General features: G+C 56.0%; 1 protein-coding gene across 1 annotated transcript in view; it reads right to left on the reverse strand.

The window, feature by feature from the left end:
* Positions 1-11,567: 11,567 nt before the first annotated feature.
* Positions 11,568-12,647, reverse strand: part of LOC108504470 — a 7,009-nt gene continuing 5,929 nt past the window's right edge. The window contains exons 12-14 of the mRNA XM_017829480.1: positions 12,472-12,636; positions 12,149-12,205; positions 11,568-11,845 (exon numbers count right to left, since the gene is read on the reverse strand). Coding sequence (XP_017684969.1) covers positions 11,640-11,845; positions 12,149-12,205; positions 12,472-12,636 — 428 coding nt within the window. The 3' untranslated portion in view covers positions 11,568-11,639. The remainder of the gene's footprint in view (positions 11,846-12,148; positions 12,206-12,471; positions 12,637-12,647) is intronic.

Genomic DNA, 12,647 nt, shown 5'->3' on the forward strand with positions numbered 1-12,647 from the left:
TGGAGAGATGTCTGCTGGAAAGGGCAGCATTGTGCCCTTCCTTCAGCTGCAAGGATCTGGCAAGGGATGACATGAAAACCATCCCTCCTGTCCAGAGGTGAAGCATGCACAGCCACTAAGGTGGGCGTTTGGGAAGGACCCAAGGAGCATAGGCAGGGAGTGGGAATAATTGGAAATACAGATATTTCCCTAGCGAGGAAAGCTGGCAAGCACAAGAGCTTGGCCGAGTGAGGAGCATGTTACCTGCCCGTGTAGGCGGGGGATGAGCTAAACCAGGTTGGGGGGTTGGAGGCTGGGAACAGGACAGCACTGTGCCTGGCCCCGGCAGCCAGACCTGGTGGACACATTAGCGAGGGGCTGCAGAGAGCAGGAGGTGTTATGGGGGCAGCTGGAGGCCTGGCCAGCAGCAGAAATGCTCTGGGATCTGGAGCCTCCCGTGGATGTGAGGAGGATGAGACAGCACTGAGGCTCAGCAGGGAAGTGAGCTGGGGCCAGAGAACCACCACACCATCACCACACCACCACCTCCTGTCTCAGCAGGGGCAGGACAGGCTGCTGGTGGCACAGTCCACAGCCCAGAACCCTGCACAGAGAGCTGGGTGGGCAGGGGACCCCAGCTCTGGCCACGTCCCAGAGTTGCTGCCCCTCTCCTTAGGTCACAAGCTCTCATGTGGAGGAGTCGTGACATGACAGAGATGGCCTGGCCTGTTCCCAAGGTGGACATTGGCAATAAAACAGCCGACAGAGAAGGTCAAGAGGGAGCTTTGGCTGTGGAGCCAGCAGACACACAACCACGAATTCAGCAGAGGCAGAGCCAGGAGCTCACCCCTATGCACCATAACCTCCTCCCTGGGGAAGGATGAGGGGGAGCAACGGAGAGAGAGAGCCCCCTTCCTTTCCCAGGGCTGAGGAGCTCCGTGCAGAGTCAACAGGGAGAGAGCCAACTCCAGCTCCCTGCTCCACACGCATCTTTCCTGCCCTCTGCCCGCACCCCCTGGGCAGTGCCTAGTCTCTCCCACACAGTCTTCCCATCAGACCCGGGCACCGGGGATATCCCAGCAACCCCCACTCCCTCCCGGCTTTCTCCGTGACTCATCCACTCCAGGGGAAAATCAATACTTCAGCGCACATCAGAGGAAGAACCGAGAGAAGCATTCCATGGGAAAGGGGATGCGGCGGATGCTTCTCGCATGCCTCATTCCCGCGGCTCGCCCTTGGGTCTCTGCCTCTTGGCTGGCTGTGGGAAATGGCACTTGTTTCCCTTCCTGCTTTGGAGTCACGCTCTGCTCCGGCACCGTGAGTGGAAGAGAAGGAGGGCAGAGCTCTGCAGCCACCTGAAACCTCGGTGCATCCACATCCCAGCTGCGAGGTGCAGGTCAGGTCCCCCAAAGCTTCACAGGTATCCCTTGGAGCTGGGGTGCGGAACATCTGCAGCAATGGAGAGGATGGAGAGACCTTCTGGGAGGGGAGGGATCCCCCTCTGCCTCATACCACTGCACACCCTACCCAAAACCCCCATCTCTCTGCAGGGCTGGGGCTTGCTGGGAACATCAGCTGTCCCCATCTCTGCCAAACCCAGGAAGGTTGGGAGAGCTCCCAAAACCTTCTGTGATGCCTGAGTTGCTCATGCAAGGGAGGAATCCTCCTCCTCCCACACTAGAACACTCTGGCTTCCAGCTTCAGCCCCTCCTCATCCCTCCTACAGCTAGTGGGGGCTATCCAGAGCGTCCAGGTCCTGGCTGGGATGGGTTTTCCAGAATCTCCCTCCCCTCCATGAACTGTGCCCCTGCCACCTCCCTGTTTTCCTCAAAAAGTGCAGCTCAATTCAATTCCAGTCATCACTGATGGCCTGCCCTGCTGGGTGTGACCCAGGGCCAGCAGCCACAGAGCAAGGAAACTCATCTAGATTCCTGCTTCTCTTTGCCAGCCCTTGCAGAAGGACTACTTGAAAAGCAGTTCATTTTTAGCAAGAGAAAAAGAGCACGTTCCTCCTCCTTCCTGAATCGACAGACAGGTGTTTGCTCAAGGGAGAGCCTTGAGATCCAGCCAGGCAAGACAAGGGCTCCAGAAGGGAGTAATGGGGCCGAGCCCAGGCTATCATCTGGGAGACAACCCTGTCAGCATCTCTGTCACCTTGATGGGCTGTAAGTCAAGGAATGGGATGTGGGTGGGAGGACACAGGTTGCAGCGCAGGGTGGTGTCTGGATGAGGGACCAGCAGTGCCCTGGTAATGCTGTGGCAGGTGTGTTCCCTGTGTGGAGCTAACACAGAGAAAATAGCCTCAAAACTGGAGGTTCCTGCTGCTTCCTTGAAGATTGTCCCAGCAGCCTTAAGGTTGCCATCTCTTCTCTCCTGGGCTGAACTCAACATCTCCCCTGGAAAAGAATGGTTAACTTTGACTCATCTGGAAAAAAAAGAAAAGCAAAAAAGGAAATCAATGTCCTTTGCTCCAGTAAAACTCAAAAAAAGAGTTTCCTCCCTGGGAAGAGGAAATTCCCAGCTCCCCACCGAGCACTGGTCTGCTCCAGCCTGCTCAGCAGCTGGATACCCCAAGGTTCTTCCCCAGTTCCCTGTGGCAGGATGTACAGGCTCCCTTCCAGGGAAGAGGAATGGTAATCAGAAAGGATTGCTTCTGTGAGGATCCCCACACTTGAGGATTCTCGTACCCACCTATGGTAGGACCTGCTGACAGTCAGTGCCCCTATCTCAGTGCTGGACACTTCCAAGCTGTCCAAAGCATTTAGCTTGTCTCTCCAGGATAACCCCACCAGGATTTCTATTCTAATTTAAGAGCCTTTCCCACCTTTCTGGGGAAAAAAAGTGAGTGGGGATGGGTGGGGGTAGGGATGCCCCCAGAGCAAAGACCTGTCACTGTGCCCATCCCATCCCTGTGCACCCTTCCCACTTCCCAGTCCCTGCAGTAGACTGGCTGAGCTGGTCACCACTGGTTTGAGCACATTTGGCAGGACAAGCCTCCAGCTTCCTCCTAGTCTTCTCATTTCCCTATTTATATCCAACGTGATGTGTTTTTTTTCAGCTTTCCTGTTCATTTGGGAGACCTTCTGCTCTTCAGCATCTACCTTATCCCTGTGCTCTCCCTTCTTTCCCACCAGCTGTGGGAAAGCCCTATTGGCTCTTTGCTCCATGTTTTACCAGACTTTTAATAAAGCTTTTTTTTTTTCTTTCTTCTTCTGGAATTGGGCCGGTTTTTTTCTTTTTTTGACCACTTCCTCATTTTTAGAGCAGATTCAGAAAAAGCATCTGGTGGTTCTCAGTCTGTTTCTGGGGGAATGGCACCATGTACTGCATTGAAAAGTTTTATCCTTATATCTTATCCTTTGACACTTCAGTCTGCAAGTGGATAGTTGAAATGTCCCCTTATTACAGCGTCCCCTAATATTCCTGATAGCTGGCATTGCTGTGGGAGCACATGTAAGTTTGCCCTTGCTCTGTTGCCCTGGCAGAGAATCACAGAATTCCAGAATGGTTTGGGTTGGAAGGGACCTTTAAACACCATCTTGTTCCAACCCCCTACCATGGGGAGGGACACCTTCCACCTCACCTAGCTACTCACAGCCCCATCCATCCCAACCTTAAACATTTCCAGGGATGGAGCATCCACCACCTCTCTGGGCAATTTATGGCAGTGTTCTACCACCTCATCATGAAAAAATGCTTCCTTACATCTAATCTGAATCAACGCTGTTTTAGTCACGCACTGGCTGCTCTCCTGTCACTGCAGGAGGTTGGATTTGCCTTCCATATTGATGGCAGTTGCGCTGTTTGTTTTCCTGCTGGCATTTTCAGAAGTGAACATGACCTGTTTCCTACCTCAGTCCCAGAGCAGGTGCTCTCTCCCCCTGCTGCCTGCTTTTGTCCAAGCAGTCTGGACATAGCTTGCAGGTCACCCTCTGATGCTCACCTATCACATGGGGTGGAACCATCAGCTTCTCTGCTGTAGCTGGATCATTTCTCTGGAGATGTGTGAGCCAGTGAGCATCAGGACATCCTCGTGGACTTGCTTATGGCACACAAAGTCACTGTCACCAGACACTGCTTCCCCCAAAGAGCCTGACCTGCTACCTAACTCCGGTGATGAGGAAACCGGCCATTTTCTCCCAGCATTTACAAGCTGCCTTTGGCTCGTCTTCACTTGCTCAGCAAACACCCCGGAACGGGGAACAGGTCAGCACTTTCTTCACAGCAAAGTTATGCGAGGAATTTCTCCTGAGGCAGTTGGACCCTTTCCAAAGAGGGAGAGCTGCCAAATTCCCACCCCTCCCTCAGCCCCCAGCAGCGAAACGAGGTGCAAACTTGGTCTCTGAAGGCTTTCTGTCCCCTTCCACTTCTGACCCTGCTGTCTGCTGGAGGTGGGGACGAAGGGGCCCTCTCTGCTCCCCTTCCACACGTGGGTTGACTGTGCCTCAGGGAAAGGGCCAGTTCTGTCCCAGACAGAATCTTAGGTGTCAGAGCTCTCCCCAGATGCAGCAGGTAGAAGACACAGGTGTGGGTTTGTAGTTCTGTGTGCTCCCCTTGTGGTGCCTGGTGGAGAGAGGGCTCCTCTCTGCTCCCAGCATGCAGAGGCTCCACAGGGCTGGGGGCTCCCCGGGCACTCGCTGGGATCACTGCCTCCTAGGATTTATTTATTTTTTAATCTCAGATTGCTTCTCCAAACTTCCTGCTATTTACTACCCTGGCCGCTGGCTGCAGAAAGAAGGCTGCTGATCTGGATTGTGCTGTGGGCTCACGAATTCTCTGCCTTCCACCCCCTCCCCGCTCCCCTGCCTCCCCAGGGCCCCTGGAGAAGGTGCAGCCCCTCACCCCTGCCTGGCCCCCAGCCCCTGAAATTGGCTTTTTGGCACATCGCCCTGGCAGCACAGCTGGACACTCGTCTGCTGCATTTCTCTGTATTTCGTGGTAGGAAAGTTGGGGTTTTGTTCTCCTGCCCATCTGCTGGGAAGGGGAAAGAGCATCTCCAGGGGATGAGACCCGTCTGTGCAATCACATTCCAAGTGCCAAGGACTCCTGAAAGCCAAGCACCCAGGAGAGCAAATGAGCAAGTCAGCCTTGGTCACCCAGTGACCCTTTCCAAAGCTTAGTGACCCAGGTGCCCCTTAGATTTCACAAAGATACCAAGTTTTGGAGCTACTCTGGTCTCTGATGGAACCTCTCTACAAAAGTATGGTACTTGGCTCTTCCTCCTTCCCTGAACCAGCAGATCACCCCCCAAAACCACCCACAAACTCCTCTCTACACAGAAACAGGTTACAGGGAGTTGGCCACAACTACACGTGGGGATGGGCACATCATTACTGCAGCTCTCTGGGCCCCATTTGGAGGAGCAGCCCCAAAAAGAGCTGTACCCTTGAGGCCCCAGTTGCTCCACTCATGCTCAAACCTCGGGATGTCCCAAGTGTCAAACCTTAGGCTGCCCCAAGTGCCAGGGCCCTGAGGGCACTCAGGGGCCTTACTGGCTTCACCTGGGACCTCCACCCACCCATCCTTCAGTCCTGGGCCTTGTGCTCCCTCCACTTCAGTCCTGAGCACTTGGCCTGGGCTCTGAGAGGGTGTGTTTATTGATGCCTCTGTCTCCAGGTAGACCTTGCACCTGTGTAATCTCAGGAGCTGCTTCCTGTATGGACCTCATACTGATCTGGTAGAGAGCTTGCTCCCTGTCTCCCAGCAGATGCTGAGAGTAGAAACTCTCGCATCTCCAAGAGCAATTCCACTGGCACCCTGCCTGTTTCTGGCCGAGCCCCTGCCTGGCTGGCTGCACCCTCCCTTGGGAGGAGGTTGGCTGGGCACCCTGGCCTCCTCTCCATCAATATCTGCCATCTATGGCACTGCGGTGGGATACCTAGCTCCTGGGAATTGCCCTCAGTCATCCTTTGGTGGGATTGCCCTGCCCTCTGCTGATCTTCCAACGCATGAGCAGGACACAGGTGGCTGGGAGAGTGTTTGTGGCCGTCTCCAAGGACGAGTTTCTCAGGGATCCTCACAGAGGCAACCACATTTGCACAAACTGGAAGCCAGTACTGGATATAGAGGATGGCCTGCTTCTTTGAAAGCACACCTAGGCTGTAAAATAGGTGTTTTCCCCAGCGTAATACAGTGTGAGATTAATAGCATGCTGCCCGTGTACTGAGAACAGGCTGCACCTGCAGTGTCGTCGGTGCTCACCTGGGGCCAGCACTGAGGTAAATTGAGAAGTGCCCATTCGTAATTTAAAGGGAGGGAAAAAAAATAATATTCATAGCAAAGGTTACTGTGAATTTCAGTAAGACATAAAAGCCGGGGTCTGTTCCTGGAGAGGTGGTGGCGATGAACATGTGTCTATTGATGGAGAGATAATGTTCATCCAGAAGAATCTGAAATATGGGCATGCATTGTTTTGAGGATGGCTCCAACCAAGCTCTTCACCCGGATTCTCTGTGTGTTCATTTCTCAAGGCCCCATTTCTTCATAAAATCATAGAATATCCTGAGATGGAAGAGACCCACAGTGATTATCAAGTCCAACTCCTAGGCCTGCACAGGACACCCCAACAATCCCACCATGTCTCTGAGAGTGTTGTCCAAATGCTGCTTGAGCTCTGGCAGCCTTGGGGCTGTGACCACTTCCCAGTGGAACCGGTTCAAGTGTCCAACATCCCCCTGGAGAAAGAACCTTTTCCTATTATTGAACCTAAACCTCCCCTGACTCAGCTCCAGCCATTCCCTCGGGCCCTGTCACTGATCACAGAGAACAGAGATCGATGCTGCCCCTCCACTGCCCCTCATGAGGGAGCTGCAGACCATGGTGAAGTCTGTTCTCAGTCTTGTCTTCTCCAGGTTGAACAAGCCAAGTGCCCTCAACCACTCCTCCTATGGCTTCCCCTCTAGACACTTCACCATCTTAGTAGCTTCTATTGGACAATCTCTAATAGCTTTAGATCTCTGAGAGGTGATGGAATTGGGAGTGGAAAGGGGAAAAAAGCTCCTGAAGAGATATGTGCGCCAGAGCCTGCTCCCAGTCTTCATCCACTGGCATGATGAGAACCAGCATGTGGAAGAGGTGAGGACTTTCTAGGCTCTGGTGTCCCCGTGGGAGGGGGCTGGACTGCGTCCTGCCCTGGAACCTTGAAGGCTCCAGCCTCCTCCTGGCCTTGGTCCAGGGACACGGCTCCTGTGCCCTGGGCTGTGGTGCCATCTCCTGGACTCTGTTGCTCTGCAGGCCTCTGGGGAAACGCTGATTCATGCACTCAGGTTCCTGAAGAGAAGGGATCTCAAGAACCTGCTGGAGGCAGACAAGCTGTAGTGGTTCTGCAACTGCTTGGTAAGGATGGCCATGAAGCCCCAGCCTCAGGCTGGACCAGCCCCTGATGCCCAGAGTGTGGGGGTGGCACTGTGCCCCTGCCCACTCCGCAACCCCCCCGCGGAAAACAACCCGCAACCCAAAACCCGCCGCCCTGCACCGGGCCGGGCGGCCCCCCCGCAAGGCCCCCCCCCCCCAACCAAGGGGCCAATGGAGCCCCGGCCCAGCTGGGCTGTGGGGCAGGGCGGCCCCACGGCTGCCGGGGAGCAGCCAGCCCTCTGCTCCCTCCAAAGCCGGCCCCTGCGGCTGCTGCCCGGGCCTCAGGGCTGTGCGGGCAGGGGAGGCCAGTGCTGGGTGCAGGCAATGCCCAGCCAAGGGGCAGAGCCCCAGCCAACCCTTCCCTCTGTGCCCTGCTGCTCTCTCCAGCTGGAAAAGGACAAGAGAAGACCGGACAAGTATGTGCACCAGGCCCTTCCATACCTGGAGAGCCCACAGGAGCCCCTTCCAGCTGATCCCATTGGGCCCTGCTCCCTGCTGGCCATGGCAAGAGCTGGGTGGGAGGGCCTTGGCAGGAGGGGCTCTTTGGGTTCCCTCAGGCGCTGGCTCTGACCTTGGTTCCTTTCTGTTCCAGCCCTTGAAGGCATCACTCCTGACAGCGCTGCTATCTCAAGCCTAGCAGTTCTAACTGTTAAATTCCTAAGAGCTGCAAAGAGACCTCAGTCTTCTGCATGTTCCAGCAAGCCCAAGCCTAGCTCCAGAATGTGGGGAGTAGGATGCCTCCTCTGTGGGGCAGCTGCCAGAAGTCTGTGGAGAACTGATCCTGGGAACTCTGTCTGACAGGGCCACCTGAGCCTGCGGGAAAGACCTCTCCACTGCAAACACTTCCTTTCAGACCAGCATGAGAATATGAAACCTGTGTTATAGACAGAGGTCCAAGAGGCTTTTTGTTGCCAGTTGTCCACAGGGCACCGGGGAAGAGGGGAAAAAGAGTCCTTGTGCTCAGCAACATTTGCCCAAATGTGCAGTGGGGAAGGGAAAGTGGGCAGAACCCCAGAGCCCTTGGTGGTTCTGCTGGAGCCTCAACACTTCCAGCAGAGCAGATGGGCAAAGCCTGGAGCTGTGGGGATCCCTGAGAACCTCCACCTGGTTCGGAGGTGGCCACAAGCCCTGTGCCAGCCAGGAATTAGCATCTGTGGCCTGCCCGCGTGTTGCTGTCTGGATTGCTGAGGGCTAGAAGATGCCTCCTGAGCTGCACCAATGCCGGGCAGGTTGTCGGGGCTGGGGGAGAACCTGAGGGGACGGGGCACTGGGAGGCCCTGAAGGGCTGAGGTGCTGCAGAGGCCCTGCCATGACAAGGGAGTGGGAAGCCCTGAGGGGAATGTGTGAGGGGGTGGGTGGCAGGAGGCTGCGAGAGGACAGGCTGGGCAGAGGAGGCCCTGAGGGGACAGGGTGTGGAAAGCCCTGAGCAACTGGGGGGCAGAGGCCATAAGCAGCCCCCAGGCAGCCCCCTGGTTCCCTGCCAGCTGGCTGCTCTGGCGCTTGCCCAGGGCGTCTCCCATCCCTGTGGCAGAAGTCCGATGGGACATGAACCTTGTGGTGCATCTGCTGTCCATCTCCTCCATGCAGGCACCTTACAAACATGTGCATGGGCTTCTAAACTCTAAATCCAGGATGTTCTGGGAACAAGGGAAAAAGGAGCAGAAGCTGAAGAAACGTGGGGACTCATGACTGAGGTCCAGGCGTGGAGGTAACTAAGCACTTTGATGTCTGTTGAATAGATGGCCAGGGTCACAAGCTCATGGTTTGCTGCCAGAGGATCTGGTATTGGGTCTGTCTTAGAATGTGTTGGGTCTGGCTTCATTTCCCCATAGCAGCCATCACAGTGCTATGCTTTGCATTAGTAGCTAGAAAGGTGTTAAGAACACCCAAGTGGTTTGGCTACTGCTGAGCTGTGCTAGCACAGCATCAACACTGTCTCTCAACATTCCCCTCTCCAACTGAAGGCAAGTTCCTTGGAGGGGACGCAACCAGGCCAGCTGACCCAAGCTAACCAAAGGGCTATTCCAGACCATATGATGTCAGCTCAGATATAAAAGGTAAGGAAAGGTGGAGGAGAGAGGGGCATTTGTTGTTTACAATGTTTGCCTTCTGAACAACCAGTACATGTACTGAAGCCCTGCTTCCTAGGAAGTGGCCAGACTTCACTCGCTAATGGGAAGTAGAGAGAAAGCCTTGTTATTTTCCTCTTTGCTTGTGCATACACAAACTTTGGTTTTTGCTTTAGGAAACTGTCTTGTTTCCTAAAGTCATTTTCCATCTTACTCTCTCTCCCATGTCTGGCTGGGAAAGAGAGGGATAGAGCGGCTTGATGGGCACCTGGCATCCAGCCAAAGTCAACTCACTACAAGGATCCTGCTTTGGTCTTGCTGGAGGTTATTCCTTACCAATGCATGGCCCTCTATTATTCCTGGATCAAGTGTTCTGGACTCGTGGGAACACGTGTGCCCTGTGTCCATCCGAGAGCAGCAACTGGCAGAACACATCTGCTTCTAGCACTCGGCTGCTCCTTCAGGGGGGTGGCACCTTAATCAGAGACATAGAACATGTTTGGATCCCAGAGTTCTCCCTATCCTTTTCACTTCCCCAGTGCACTGGATTTAAGCTGCTGGCCACAGCCAACTAGTTCCTTGCTGACCTGGAGCTTTATCAAGGCTTCTGTCTCTTGCATCTTGTCTCTCGAGACACAGATGTAGAATGGTGGGGAGATGTTCAGCCTGCTCAGGCTGTTTAGGATGATGAAGAAGGAAGGCTGTGGGGCTGCCCCAGCACACTCCATGACATCTCAGTTCTGGCTTGTATGTCTGCATTACATGATTATTCACTTTCGTTCCCCGCATTCCTGTTTCATATTCCTGACATTTCCAAACACTTACTAGCATATATACAACATATCCTTATAAGGTCTCTGAGGGGCTTCACCGAGGGTCTCTGGTGGTCATCTCTGTATGGAGGCCCCAAAGTTCTGAGTGACCACCTTATGATAACACTACTGGTTACACATCAACTGGGCATTGCCTGCTCAGCTGCTTCAGCTCCTTTCTTCATTGTTTCCTCTCCTTAGTTGGCTGATTTCTATAGACAAGCTGCACCTGAAGTTGCCAAGTGTTGCTGTGAGGCTGGGCAGTCAATAGAAAGCTGTTGTGGCCACTTTTCCTGAAGCCTTTTCCAAACCACGTGCAGTTGTGCCCACAGTATCCCCGCTTTTGGCATGCTGGCCGGTGTGGGAGCCTGGCTGGGGAGGCCCAGGCGTTGTGGCTGCTGCTCCTGTGCACAGCCTGCTGCTCTTGTCTGTGCCTTGGGCAGCAGTGACTGCGCGGCCCTGCCCAAGGTGCCCCGCGCCCTCCCCGTGCTGGCAGCAGCTCTGTGGGCCTAGAGCTCTGGCTCAGTGGGCTCTGGGCCACAGCCCGTGGGCTGGGCAGCCACAGGGACCCGGGCTGGCCCATGGCCCTGCCTGTGCCCCTGCCCCTGGCCGGCAGCACCCTGCCAGGGCCCCCTTGCCCTCCTTGTCCCCACCCTTGGGGGTGTCCCCACCCTCCTGCCCAGGTCTCCAGGCCTTCTGCCGCAGGGATGGGAGATGTCCTGGGCAAGTGCCAGAGCAGCCAGCTGGCAGGAAACCAGGGGCTGCTTATGGCCTCTGTCCCCCAATTGCTCAGGGCTTCCCACACCCTGTCCCCTCAGGGCATCCTCTGCCCAGCCTGTCCTCTCACAGCCTCCTGCCACCCACCCCCTCACGCATTCCCCTCGCTGCTTCCCACTCCCTTGAGGGCCTCTGCAGCACCTCAGCCCTTCAGGGCCTCCCAGCGCCCTGTCCCCTCAGGCTCTCCCCCAGCCCCCACAACTGGCCCGGCAGCGGCGCAGCCCTGAAGGAGCTCCACAGGAGCTGGCTCAGGAGGCACCTGCCAGCCCTCAGCAATCCAGAGAGCAACACACGGGTGGGCCACAGATGCTGCTTCCTGGCTGGCACAGGGCCTGTGGCCACCTCCAAGGACCTTCTTCTCAGTGATCCCCACAGCTCAAGGCTCTGCCCATCCGCTCTGCCAGAAGTGTTGAGGCTCCAGCAGAAGCCCCCAAGGCCAAGGGCCTTTTGGGCACTTTCCCTTCCCCACTGCACACTTGGCCAAGTATTGCTGAACACAAAGTCCCTTTTTCCCCTCTTCCCAGATGCCCTGTGGACACCAGGCACTAAAAAACTTCCGCAGCCTCTGTGTATGCTAAGAGGAATTTCATATTCTCAAGCTGGGGTAACAGGATGAGAAGGGTCTTTCCTGCAGGCTCAGGTGGTCCCATCAGACAGGGTTCCCAGGATCAGTTCTCCGCTGACCTCCGGCAGCTGCCCCACAGAGGATCCTTTCTATTCCGCACATTCTGGAGCTGATTTTCAAGCTGCTGGAATGTAGAGAAGAAGGAGGTCTCTCTGCAGTGCGTAGCATTTTCAGGGTTTTGATTGCCAAGCTTTTGACAGCAGCGCTGTCATGAGTCATGCGTTGAAGGGCTGGAACAGAAAAGAACAGAGCCAAGGTCAGAGCCAGCATCTGTGGGGGCCCGAGGAGCCCCTCTTGCCAGGGCCATCCAACCCAACTCTTGCCATGGACAAGAGGAAGCAGGGCCCAACGGGATCAGCCTGAAGGCACTGGCCAGCAAAACACCTCATGCCCCTGAAATCTCTCTCTGCTCTGCCCAAGCCTCATCCATGCAGGGAGCAGAGCCCTCCACAGCCAGGGCAGGATTGCAGCTCCCTGCCCAGGGTCTGTGCTCCTCCACCAGCCCCTGCTGACACCGCGCTGCCCTCACTCACCATTCATGACGAGTTGCAACTCTTCCTTCTGTCCCCTCAGGTACCTCCCGGCAATCCCTGGGAACACAGATGCTGTCAGGGCCCCAGCGGCACAGCTCCCCCCCAGTGGCACTGCTGGCCCGGCCACGCACCCTCCTGCCCTGGCAGGGCTGAGCCCGGGGCCTTCCCGCCTCGGGACTCCCCAGGGCTGGGCTGGCACAGGGCGGCAGCCACCAGGGCACTCGGGGCTCCCCAGCACATCCCCGGGCCGCATCCTGCTGCCGCTGCAGCAGCCGGGGCTGGGGCCAAGCTGCAGTGGGGCAGGGAGGGACCTTGTGGCTCACCAATGAACTTGATGGCTGCCTCTCGCAGGGGCTCCTGTGGGCTCTCAAGGTATGGAAGGGCCTGGCGCAGATGGTCAGCCACTCGGCTCCGGTCCTTTTCCAGCTGGAGAGAGCAGCAGGACACAGAGGGAAGGGTTGGCTGGGGCTCTGCCCCTTGGCTGGGCACTGCCTGCACC

Source organism: Lepidothrix coronata, unplaced genomic scaffold (genome assembly GCF_001604755.1).
Source record: "Lepidothrix coronata isolate B3197 unplaced genomic scaffold, Lepidothrix_coronata-1.0 Scaffold165, whole genome shotgun sequence".
NCBI lineage: Eukaryota > Metazoa > Chordata > Aves > Passeriformes > Pipridae > Lepidothrix > Lepidothrix coronata.